Consider the following 13,218-nt stretch of genomic DNA (forward strand, 5'->3'; position numbering starts at 1 on the left):
CAGGGGTGTCAGACTGAGCACGGAGACAGGGGTGTCAGACTGAGACAGGGGTGTCAGACTGAGCACGGAGGCAGGGGTGTCAGACTGAGCACGGAGACAGCACTGTATTAGGGCAGCCCAGGGCAGGTTATCAGACCTTTTCTCTGTAAGGTGTTACTGTCATCTCCATGTCTACTATGAAACAGGAAACCATTCCTGCTCTGACTCAAGTCTTCCCTTCACTCAGTCTATAATGCACTTTCCAAACCTGGGGGGGCGGGGGGGGCTGTGTACACGTACATGCATGTAGTGTGTACACAACATGTATGCGTGTGACCGACAATAAACATCTCCCATTTTTTTATCTATATTACCAATACCCTAATGCACCATTTTCTTTCTAGCTCCCCACATTCATTTTGCTGTAGATTTATTTTTGTTTCATACATATGTGTGTGTTGCCTGCTTGTTTACCTTGTGTGTTCCTGATACCCAGAGAAGTGATGAGCATCCATGTGAGTGCTAGGTATTGAGCCTAGGACCTAAACACGTGCTTTCATCCATTGAGCCACCTCTCCAGCCCCGATACGTTCATTCTCATGCATGTCTAGCAAAGTTCCCATCTGGGCATAAAGTGTTTTCTTTTTTAATTTGTCTACTATATACTGTGGCTCTTTAAAAACTAGAAGCCACTGCATGGGCCGTGAGTCCCAGGAGCATGGCCTTGCTGGTTGCTCCCCTGCTGCAGCCCTCCCGTCCTCCCGTCCTGTGATGCTCTTCCCTGATCCTTTGTGCTGCTCAGCTTTTAATGCTCTGATCTTGTGCCCACCTGCCTGTAGCACTCACATGCACACCTTTATGGAACCAGTGTTTTTCTTCTTTAGCTGTTTTCTGTCCCCTAGGAAGCCTTTCCTAATGACCCATGACAGTAAGTTTACATCAATGTCCTGAATAGCCTCTCTCCTCTGTATGGTGAGATTTAGCATAGTATCTGTCTGTTTTCCTAAAAACATGATTATGGTTGAAGTCACGGGTGTGGGAAACAAAAAGACTCACTATTTTATCTCGAGCCTTTATTTAGTGAGGTACTTGACAATAAAGTGACCCTTAGTTAAAACATTAACTGAGGCTTGAGAGATAGCTCAGGAACATTGGCTGTTCTTGGATAGGACCCAAGTTCAATTCCCAGCATAAACGATGACTCACAACCATCTATTCTCCAGTTCCGGGGGCTTTGATACCCTCTTCTGGCAGGCACAGTTGTGGTACACAGACAAAATACCCATACATATAAGTTTTAAGAAAATGTATGTGTGGGAGGTATAGGTGTAAACATAAGAAAACATAATAACTGGGGAATGGGAGAGTGTGGAAACATTACTCTGTATTGAGCCATTGGATCCTATCTGTTATATTTAGTCATCAGATGTATTGTCGTGGAATTCTCTTAAGATGCAAAAAGGTCTACAGAAACAGCCCCACGATGTGGAAAGGAAGGACAGTGAGTCTACAAAAGTAATGGATGAGTGAGGGTGGAAGCCGAGGAACAGTGCAAAGGCAGAGAGAAGAAAGAAATGTTCAAGGTAGTAAAAGAACAAATATTCAGGATGCAGCTAGGGATTATGCTAGTTTAATAAAGATGCTTATAGATTATCCTCCAAGGTCTATGACATCACTAGCCCTAAATAGTTACTTAGGTTTCCAGTACCAGATATTATTTCCCTCTTGTTGAGCAGGTCTTAAGTCTAATTAGAGAGCTGTTGGTTACCACTACCAGGGTGCAGTGGTGGTTGCCTGCCACTACTGCACCCTGGGGTTATTGTGCTATAAGGAGAAAGGTGAATTACTGTGCCTGCAACAGGTTCTCCAGGCAGAACATAAGTCACTGCATCTCAGAAGTCACAGGTAAAATAGTTTCCTCTTTGCACTGTATTTCTCAAGATCTTTTATAAGCAAACCTTTTTCTTATGACTAAATCTTTTCAGAAAGGAGTTAGTTATAATATGGTGGTTTCTTTCTATAAACATCTTGGAATTTTCTCTAATGGTAAAGCATCTAGAAACTGAAGAGGAACTTAACCTTGCTCGCCGTTGCCTGAAAGAGCAGGAAAACAAAATTGACACCCTAATAATGAGCCTTTCACAGAAGGAAACTGAGCTGTCCAGTGTGCGGGGACAACTAGAGCTGACCACTGCTGAACTGGGGAGAAAGGTAAGCTGAAGGGGAGAAGCCATGGGGAAAAACCGGAAGGAGAATGCCGCCTTGAAGACTGTGTTTGCATACTGAATTATGGTGAAACTTATTTTGTATTTTGCCTTAAAATGGGGGAGGGAGGGAGGGAGGGAGGGAGGGAGAGGGGGAGAGAGAGAGAGAGAGAGAGAGACAGAGACAGAGAGACAGAGAGAGAGAGAGAGACAGAGAGAGAGAGACAGAGAGAGACAGAGACAGAGAGAGAGAATAAATATATGAGAATATACCTGTATATGTTGTGCTGATAACTTAATTATCCTTGGTCGAAGGTTCAGGAACTCTGTGAGAAGCAGGAAGAGCTTACTAGGAAAGACACAAGCGAGGCTCAAGGGAAGATGAGTGAACTGGAGCAAGTCAGGGAGCTTCTCCTTGCCAAGGACTCGGCACTGCAGAGTGCAGAGAGTGACAGGCTGCGGTTGAATGTACAACTCGAAGAAAGTCTCGAGGACATAAAAATTCTAAGGAAGGAAAGAGAAGAGCTGAGAAGAATACAAGAGGCTCTTCATGTGGAAAGTGAGGAGCAAAAAGAAAGCATTAAGGAAATGAGTGCAAAGGTGAGTCTCTGCTGCTGCTACTGATTGGGGAGACAGCGACGCGGAGGTGGCTGCAGTGCCACCTGTTACATTTTTGAGATGATAAAGAAAAAGGAATTAAAAACTATTCACGTGCATCTGAATGGCTACATAAAAACTTTTGCCTTGGTTTAGGAACATTTCTTCCTTTCTCTTAAAAAAGACACAACCTACTTCTGTGTGCCTCTGACCTAACTTGTTATATTTTCTCAGCTCCAAGAACTTCAGAACAAAGAGCATGAATGTCCTGCAACGAAGACTATTAATGAGACTCAAGGAGACGGATGTGAAATGGACTGCTTGAAGCAGCAGCTGGAGGCCCAGAAGTCAAGTCTAGAAAAGGTGGAAATGGAGAATGTAAGCTTGACTCAAAGACTTCATGAAACCCTTGAAGAAATGAGATCTGTAGCAAAAGAAAGAGATGAGCTTTGGAGTGTGGAGGAGCGCCTCACAGTAGAGAGAGACCAACTGAAGAAGAGCCTTGAAGAAACAGTAGCTAAAGTGAGTGCCATCTTTCTGGCATGGTGCAACCTTAATGTCCTGGAGACACTTCAGGGTGGGCAGGAGTATAGACTGAAGAGTTTAGATGTAGCCTTTTACATTGTACACATTCACACAGTTGTGCAAAGATAGTTGCAGATATTCACTGTTCGTTAGTAGAGACTGGTAAAATAAGCACAGCATATTTGGATCATGGAACTCAATACCTTACCTAACAAAGTAGGCATGACACAACATGGTGGTGTCTTAGCCTGGGAAAAGATAGGCTGACAGTGGTTTATTGAGATTTTGTGGTCACATCTAAAGCAACTCAAGAGAGAAAGCCTTGGGAGGCCTTAGAGAGGGAGGATGATAGAACTTTCCTTCCTTTTGTTTACCTTCTTTCTGTTTGAAATGTATTTCTATCAATGTCTTCTTTCTTTCTCTAATTAAGGGTCTGGAGAAAGAGGAAGAGCTAAGATTTGCGCATGTGCATCTGGAAGAGCACCAGGAAACTATCAACAAGCTCAGAAAGATGGTGTATGACTATACAGATGAACTATCACATACTCAAGGGGACTTAAAGCACACAAATGCTATTGTAGAAGCACAGGTATTTTTTAATCTGAATAATCTCTGTGATGAAACAGGCTGTGATCATGTCTAAATCTGAAGGCACAGATTTGCTGATTCAATTTTAAGATTGTTTGTATTTTTTTGTCCAACACTCTAACTTATTATGTGATTATCTTAAGAGCCAAGATCTCCAGGAAAAAGAACATCAACTTTCTCAAGTAAAAGCTGATCTCAGAGAAACTATGGATCAAATGCAGCAACTGAAGAAGCAGCTCGAAGCCCAGAGCTCGACTCTAGAAAGCAGAGAAATAGAGAAGTTAAAATTAACTCAACAACTTAACGAAAACCTTAAAAAAATAACACTCGTCACTAAGGAAAATGATAGCCTAAAAATTATGGATGAAGCCCTCAGGGAAGAGCGAGACCAACTAAGGAAAAGTCTTCAACAAACAGAAGCAAGTGTAAGTCCCTGTTCTACTCTGGCAGGCCTCTGAATCACTTAGGAATAAGTCGTTTAGATAGGCAATTTGATATTAAACTTTTTGAATTCAGCACTTTTTTATGGAATTTTATCCTAGATATATCTAGATTCGGTTGTTAGATATATATGCTCATGAGTGTATACATAAACCTATACACGAATAGACCCTAAAGTTGTTTGGTTATAATAGTTGATGTTAAAAATAGGAAGCAGCCTAAATGAACCTTAGGAAGAAAGTGGTAAGTACAGGCCCCATGCCAAATGTTGTACAAGTCTAAAAATCATCTACCTCAGGGCGTGTTCTGCAACTCAGAAAAACATTAAGCAGGAAGCAGTTTGGTGAGTAAATTCTCTGCAGTGTATTGGCTTCTAAAGTAGGAGTCTGGGGAAATGGGAAGGAAAGGACTGAATTTAGCAGTGAGGATTACTAAGGAGTTAAAGCAGGCCCATGATGGGCTTCCTCAGGTAAAGCATTTGCCGCACAAGCCTAGTGATCTGAGCTCAGTCTCAGGAGCCTGTCTGTGGGAAGGAAGGAGGGCAGGTAGACACCACAGACCTGTCCACTGACATTCTGGGAAGCTCCCACACATGTGGTGGTGGTGGCAGGCGTGGTGGTGACTTAAGGTAAATATTTTGAAAGAAAAGCAGACTGATAGTAACACTCAGTATTATCTGCTTGCTTGTACAGTGGTCCTGAGTTCAAGCCCCTGGTCCACAACAACAACAACAACAAAAACTTAAAAACACAATTATTTTTACTAAGGAAATATATCACTTAATTTTTAAAATGATACTTAATGTTAAAATATGTCCCTTTTTTTAAGGATCTGGAAAATCAAGAGAAACTAAGAATTGCTCACATGAATCTGAAAGAGCACCAAGAAACTATTGACCGACTCATGAAGACTATGTCTAAGAAGACAGAGGAAATATCAAATGTGAAAATGGAGTTAGAAAATGTAAACATTAAATTACAAGAAAAGGTATTGACTGGGCATCTTTGTTCATGCCTTAAAGCCTTTGGGGTCATAAAGGTTCAGCCACACTGAACAGTGTGACGGTGTTCACTGTAAGCCTGGTGTTTCTGTTCCTTGGGTGTATACAGAAAAAGACAAAGAAAATTCTTCTAAACAGTCTACAAGAATATTCATAGCAGCTTTATTTGCAGTAGTGGGAAAATGAAAACAACCTAAATACCAGCAGGTGAATGGATGACTACATTGTCATCTTACGTTCAAAGAAAACAGAACTGACGTGGGATGCTAAGGTCAGAATAGTTACCTTCAGGAAAAGACATACAGATGTTTGTGGGGTAAGAGAAATGCTGTCTAGTTTATTCTGGGTTATAGTTTTATAGGGAGGTGTGTGTGTGTGTGTGTGTGTGTGTGTGTGTGTGTGTGTGTGTGTGGTGTGAGTGTGTGTTTTGAATAGCTGAGCCGGGCAGTACTGGCACACACCTTTAGTCCCAGCATTTGAGAGGCAGAGGCAGATAGACCTCTGAGTGAAGGCCAGCCTTGTCTACAGAACAAGTTCCAGGACAGCCAGAGCTCGGCTAGGAAACAAAGAAGAATTAACTGAGCTCTACGTTAGGGTTAGTATACTCTATGTGTGTGTTATTCCCCAAAAGAGAGCTGGTGCCTTTAGCAGAACATTGATACGAATGGTCACTGTCTCAGTCATTTAGAGACTTCTCTCCCCCATCTCTTGTGCTTAGTGAGAGTAAAGGCAGATATGACCAGTCTCAGCAAAAAGGATTCTTTATCTTTCTTTTAAAATAGTCCATGACCTGGCATGGAGAGATGGCTCAGCAGCTAAGAGACTCAGTATCCATGTCAGGTGGCTCAGCCTGGCTCTCCAGCTCCAGACATTCCTTATAGTGAGCGCCTCACCTACACACAAATGAATTAAGCTTTCTGAGATGGAGACATGGCTCAGTAATCCTCTTTAAAGGATGCTGGTTTGATTCTTATAACCTGTGTGGCAGCTCACAGCTGTCTTTCCTCCATTTCTGGAAGACTTCCATGGGTATCTGTATCCATGCAGTATATAAACTAACATGTAGGCCAAAATCCCTAAAATAAATCCATAAAATAAAGCAATAATAAAAAAATTAAGTCTAAAAAAATCAAAACTCAAGGTTTCTTTTAAAAAAGTATGAAACCTAATATGATTTCATGTCTTCAGGTTCAAGAACTTAAAACAAGTGAACTTCAACTTCTTAAGTTAAAAGTAGATGCCAGTGAAACCAAGAAGCAGCTCAAGGAGCAGGGCTTAACTCTGAGTAAGATAGAGATGGAGAATTTAAATCTGGCTCAGAAGATTCACGAGAACCTTGAAGAAATGAGTTCTGTAATAAAAGAAAGAGATGATCTAAAGAAAATTGAGGAGATACTCAGAATGGAGAGCGACCAGCTCAAGGACAACCTAAGAGAAGCCATGCTTAAGGTAAGTGTTTAGACACCACTCTTGAAGATGCAGGATCCATAGGTATGCCTTCGCCGCCCTCTCCCTCCCCCTCCTCTCTCTGTGTCTGTCTGTCTGTCTGCATATCTGGTACCTGCAATGGCTAGAATCGGGTGTTGGATCTCTTGGAACTGGAAAACAGCTAGTGCTCTCTACTGCTGAGCCAGCGTCTTTCCCGTTCAGCAGTGTCTGTGCCTTCCATATGTTTGGTTCAGCAGTGTCACTTCCAAGATTTATCTTACCAGTGTATTCGCTGACTGGGCAAGAGTAGAACGTCGCTGAGAGCTGAGTGATTTGTGGTGACCAAAATCTAGGAGCAAGCCAAGCATCCAACTGTAGGGGTTCATCCATGTGTTGGAATTCTAAGCCTAGCTTATTTATGTGCTACTGATCTTAAAAGACAGTGATAGAGAAAAACAAGTCCTGGAATTGGGTGGGTGCAGCCCCGAGGGGAAAGGTAGGGCCAGAGCTGGGACTCTGGGTCCTTTGGCCCTCTTGTACCCAGGCGTGCTGTAGAGCTCGTTTCTGAGCGTGGATTTTTCTTCGAGTGTGTGAAAAGTAATTACCCATTAAGAAGAGATAATAAAATACATAAATACATGCTGAGGATTTTGGTATCTGAAATGGTTGGTTTTAGAAAGGTTTTGGGTAGAGTAAAGCTCAAAAACTTAAATTTGAGAGAATTTCAGATTATGGATTTTTAACCAATAAAGTCAAGACTACAAACAATGTAAAATCTGAAACACTGAGCGTTTCAGATAAAGGTAACCTGGTATATGTATATATGTGTATGTGTATACATACGTACGTACATACATACATATATACACACTACCCTTTCTTGAAGAAATTCTTTGTTTGATCTATTTTATAATTATGTCAATGAAGATCCAAGAACTTCAGAAAGAAGAGCTTCAGCTTCTTAAAGAGGAAGGTGTCAGTAAAGTTTATTTAAATAAGCATTTGAAGCAGTTGGAGGCCTGGAATTTGCATATGCAAAGTGTTGGTGAAAAAAAGTAACATTTGATTAAGAAAGTTTACAAAAACCTTAAAGCAATAAGAAAACGGTGAGCTAAACAGGATAAAAGATAAAGGAGTCTCTCAAAATGAAAAAAGGATGCCGAAAAACCATAAACTTAACAGTAAGAGTAAGATCGGGTCATCCTCCCTTAGTAGCTGTAAGACTCGGGGTAATTAAGGGTAATTACCAGTGTGTTTTGTCTGGATTGCGGGTTGTTGGTCTCCCCTCTCGCCTACTACCCCCCCCTTTTTTTTTCTGGGAAACTTCTGTTGATAGTATAAAATTCTCTTACAAAAAAAGAAACACAAAGCCACAATGTGTCTCAGAAAACTCTATTCATTCTTAAGAAAAGATTTATTAGATACACTGTTTCCCTTCTAAGTTTCTGACAGCTAACTTTATTTTAAGTGAAAAAGGGTATTTCAAAGACTCCATTTGCCAAAGATTAAATGCCTGAATTTCCTCTATTAATAGACGTCTAGAAATCAACAGACTTTCACTGCTGAAGTTAAAAAGAACAAAGCAAAGTAAACATGAAAAGGAAGGCTTTCTTTCTTTCACAATATTTCTTTCACAATAACCTTTTTCCCATTGATTTAAGTTTTATTGCATTATGATGTGAAAAGATAACTAATTTCAATTTATCTGAATTTGTTAACATTTAAAAACATATTTTGAGTAAATAGCCTTACATCACATTCTTCTTTCCCTTTTGTACCCCAACTTCTCTGGAGAGCCCTCCCCCTTCAAAAACCTTCAATACCTTTCATTTTTTTATTCTTTAAAATTTATAAAATATTGTAACAATAAAAAAGTTATAAAAGTTGTTTGATATAAAACAACAATCAATTGAACAGTCTAATGTAGATGTTTGCCTATAGCAACACTGAAAATACATTTTTCTCTATAAATTTTAAATAACTCCAAATATATTAACTGTCTGATATTTTAAAATAATATATCACTATTAGATTTTTTTAATGACCATAAATGAAAATAAATAACATAAGTCTTTTTTTTGTTTTGTTTTTAATAGAGTTTAAAATCTTGGCTCTTACTGTAGTACAAACACAAAATAAGAACAGTTTTTGGACATTGGAGTTCATTGCAATAAGGCTGTACTTGAATGTCCCTCATATCATCAAAGGATTTTACCTCCATCTTAGTAGATGAGCTAAGAGTTGACAGTTTTGCTGCGCCAAGGAATGAATTGTAGGCATGATTTTTGGATGCAGATTTCCTGCTATGGTCAAAGCTATTTGACTTGAGTGATTGTCATCATTCTCAGCCCACAGGGAACAGGTTACATTCATTTAAGAAATGGTGTGTGGCCGGGCGTGGTGGCGCACGCCTTTAATCCCAGCACTCGGGAGGCAGAGGCAGGGGCAGGTGGATTTCTGAGTTCAANGCCAGCCTGGTCTACAAAGTGAGCTCCAGGACAGCCAGGGCTATACAGAGAAACCCTGTCTTAAAAAACCAAAAAAAGAAAAAAAAGAAAAAAAAAAGAAAAAAAAGAAATGGTGTGTGTATTAAGATGGTCTATCCATGAAGTTACTCATCAACTGTTTCAATGAACAATGGTTATGCTTGGAGGGTGGCACAGACGTTAGGTGAGGGTAAGATTCTGGTTCATTGACTATGATGGTTTTGAAAAGCATTCATCTCAGAATAAGAGTAACTTATAAAGTCTTCGTCTTCAAAATTGATACAATAATTATAAATATCAAGCAAAGCCTTCAGTCTCACTCTTTGCTGTTCTCTCACAAGCCACCTCCCAAATTAGTTGTCTACATTTCTTTTGGCTGTATAAATAATTTTGAAATATGTAAGCTGTTCTGAAAACCATAGTATTTTATAAAAACATCAAGTAAACAATCCTACTAATAGGCTGAGATAGGAGAAGTATGACTTCAAAACCATTATGTGGCACCCAGCAAGACCCTGTCACGTACAAACAAGCAGAAAGTGTATGTAGATTGTACAATATTGGACCTATTTCTCCCATTACCAAATTAGAGAGACCATGGGATGACAGCCGACAAATTTCTAATTCCTCATATTTTTGAATTTCAGTCGATTGGGATATTGGGTAATATTAATTTTCATATTAAGAAATATTAAGGAAAAGTGATTGTTACTTCCTATTAATTTTCTTGTTCGGGGTGGAATTATGTTTGTGTGGGTTTGTCGAAAGATTACTTTCTTGCTTCTTCTAGAGTGTAGTTTTACTCCTTGTGTTGGTGTTTTCCATCTATTATCCTTTGTAGGGCTGGATTTCACAATAATCTTTAAACATTTAATTCAGTCCTCTAAAAAGAAGCAGAACATTTAGACAAATAGATATAAAAAGTAAATCTATAGCTATTTTTTTTTTCATGTTTGAAGGGTGACGTAGAGAGTCTTGTGTGCAGTGTTGCCAGAAACATTAGATGCTTGGGAGCCTCATGCATGTGGGGCTCTCTAAATGTACACACAGACTTAATGGGTTTGTATCCAGCAGATATTCTAGGCGCTACAGTGGCCAAGCTAAACGATGGTCAAAAATGAGGAGGGAAGTCTGTTCTGAACTTTTTAGTTATGCAGAAAAAATATGAATGAAATTCGAATTTTCCAGCCGAAGGTCCTGGGAAAAATATAAAGTGCTTAGGTTTTCTAGTAAGTACAGTTGATGACAATAATTCTAATGTCCATGTTTGTGAGAATATGAACCGGAATAGTCAGCACCGCTTTCTCTAGGAACCATGTGCTTCTCTTGGGTGTTCCTTCAGTGAGTTTAAGTCACTCACTGTGACTTGACAGTGATACCGCTCCCTTTTGTTACTGTTATTACTCTGATCTAATACTGCTATTAGATCACAATGAAATATTTAATTCCTTTACGAAAACGTGATGTGAAGTGTAAGCGTGTTTGATTAGGCTTGCTATGTGAATGTAGTTATTGATATGTATTCCTTTGAACCGGGCCCATCAGAACCATGAAGAGACGATGAAATATGGAAAGGGGTTACTATGTGCTGGAGAACACTGTACAGGAAGACTTCAAGAAAAGTGCTTCAGGATAAAAGTAAGAGCTCTGCCACAGCTTTGTGGCATTGTTGCTACTGTTCCAAAGGCATCCTGTGCGGCCCACGGTGGAATTAAAGGGAATAGTGAATAGATGGTAGCAAATGTTTTCCCAAACATTATAATGTTTATATAGTCTAGCACATATGTACACATATGTATAAATGACACAGTGGCAGTTTGTGGTTTGTTTTTTAAGGCCCATGTGGGAAAGTGTTACTGAGCAATCTCTAAGAACACTGAAGGGCTCAGTTCACTCAAGGGAAGACTGCTGTGGACAGGACAGACTATGAGTACAAAGATCCTGAGGCAGACTTTCCAGAGAGAAAGCTTCTGAGATAGTGAAGGAACAGGCTGGAGAGCCACGAGAGCATTCACAGCTTGCTCTTGAGTGGGAGGAGGTCCGCTGGAGAGTTTAACCTTGTGAGACACAACCTGACCTACATTTAGAAAGATCTAAGGATTGAAAGTTGAGTATAAGCTGAGAGCTTATTTGAAAGATGAATTGTAATCCATAAGCAGAGACGGCAGAGCAGCAGCAGCAGATCATACAAGCGTATGGGATGGCTGCCCCGCGGGGGCGGGGGCAGGGGCAGGGGCAGGGGCAGCTGAGGAACCGCAGACTCTTCATTTTATAAACACAAGCCAGCTCAGGCATGGGGTATGGTCCACAGTAAGTTTATTCAAAAGAGTAAAACAAGTGTTGGTTTTCTTTATTGGCCTCTGGTTAATTTTCACACTATTACACATTATTTCTCCAATCTAAAAATCACTGTTTCCTTTATCTTTTAAACACAAAGGTTTTAATTTCTTTTTTCCAATGTTACAATTCTAGCATTCATTGCAATGAATTCTAATTTCCTTTAGAAACTCCTGAAAAGATACTCAGAAATGGCTAATGATTATGAATGCTTGAATAGTCTCTCTCTTGACTTGGAGAGAGAAACTAAAACCCAAAAGGAGCTGTCAGTTACTGTAAGAACAAACCTCTCACTTTCGCACACACAAACCAAAGAGATTGAAAAGCTTCTTACTGCAAACCAGAGATGTTCCTGGGAATTCCACAGAGTCCTCAAGAGACTTAAGGTACCGACTTTTTTTTACTATTAGCCTCATATTAATGTAATTATAATTTCAGTTATACATTTCAATGTACTTTTAAGTCCTTTAGGAGTTAACATATATTAATTTATATTAGCCACAAATTAAAGATTGTATAGGTGTGAAGATAGGATTCATTCAGCAAAACCTGAACTCTACCCACGGGTGCCCAGAGCCCTGCCCACAGGTGCCCAGAGCTCCGATGTAACATGTGTCTATCCACCTTACATAGGGACTCCGTGACAGACCAAAATAAGAATTGCACTCAAGTCCAGCTCAGTAGGCCAGTGAGTTTATTGGGGTTACAGTGAACCAATTAGTTTTTGAGGTCATGGTTTATGGGAGGTTACTCGGGCTGGCTCAGAACAGCTGTATTGGCCAAAAACTCATCCCAAAGGGAATGACTCGGGAGACTGCAGCCCTGCATCCCTGCAACCTGACTGGATGTTTTCTCCTCCAGCAGTTACTTTCTGCTCTGGAACCTTGCAAGTGCTCCTTGGGAACCTTGTAATTTTCTAGGGTATGTAAGCTGAGACTGGAAGCCAGGCTGAGCAGTAAGGCTTGACGTTCACTGTGGAGATTATGCAGAGCCAGTGGGTGTTCGTTTAAGTAGTTGCAGTAACCAAGTTGGGTTACCATTTTAACAAAACAACTTTGAGGGATTGACAGGAAAAAAAAAAAAACAAAAAACAAAAACAATAAAGTGGTCCAGTGAGATACTGTATGACACACAGACTGAAGGAGATCCCAGCACTGAGCAGAGTAGGACCAAATGGTAGCCAGGGGAGGGAAGAAAGAACTATGGCTGAAGTCCTGGGACATGCTTGGCCAGGTTTGTGGTGACTCTTAGAGAGAGTGACCAGGCAGGTGAAGAATGGGCAGACATCAGTTTAGATTGAGGTGCATTGAAGTTGGAGTTTCCATGTTGTACTACTCAAGAAAAAAAGCAAGAAAAGGCAAGCATGCAGGTGTCAGACACTGCTGCATGCGTCTAGAGGAGTGGGGACATTAGGGTAAGAGGACACTTGCATGTGTCCAGGAGAGGCAGAGAAGAGCAAGCACTAGGGCTGCTCTTGGAAACCCCTTGCAATGAGGTCAGAGGCCTGGAAATGATCCAGTCAGTGCAAGCATTCGGACCTGAGTTTGGATCCCCAGCACAGCCAGTTTGGCAGGGCACACCTGTGATCCCAGAGCTGCAGAGAAGGTGACAGGGGGATCTGGGGCCTCCTAAC

General features: G+C 40.6%; 1 protein-coding gene across 1 annotated transcript in view; it reads left to right on the forward strand.

The window, feature by feature from the left end:
* Nucleotides 1–13,218, forward strand: part of Cenpe (centromere protein E) — a 63,029-nt gene that overhangs the window by 34,315 nt on the left and 15,496 nt on the right. Inside the window, exons 30-38 of the mRNA XM_029537938.1 lie at nt 2,032–2,190; nt 2,499–2,783; nt 3,015–3,302; nt 3,736–3,894; nt 4,037–4,318; nt 5,163–5,321; nt 6,523–6,783; nt 10,794–10,886; nt 11,753–11,971. Of these exons, the coding sequence (XP_029393798.1) occupies nt 2,032–2,190; nt 2,499–2,783; nt 3,015–3,302; nt 3,736–3,894; nt 4,037–4,318; nt 5,163–5,321; nt 6,523–6,783; nt 10,794–10,886; nt 11,753–11,971 (1,905 nt within the window). The remainder of the gene's footprint in view (nt 1–2,031; nt 2,191–2,498; nt 2,784–3,014; nt 3,303–3,735; nt 3,895–4,036; nt 4,319–5,162; nt 5,322–6,522; nt 6,784–10,793; nt 10,887–11,752; nt 11,972–13,218) is intronic.

Source organism: Mus pahari, chromosome 4, assembly GCF_900095145.1.
Source record: "Mus pahari chromosome 4, PAHARI_EIJ_v1.1, whole genome shotgun sequence".
In the NCBI taxonomy this organism is placed as follows: domain Eukaryota; kingdom Metazoa; phylum Chordata; class Mammalia; order Rodentia; family Muridae; genus Mus; species Mus pahari.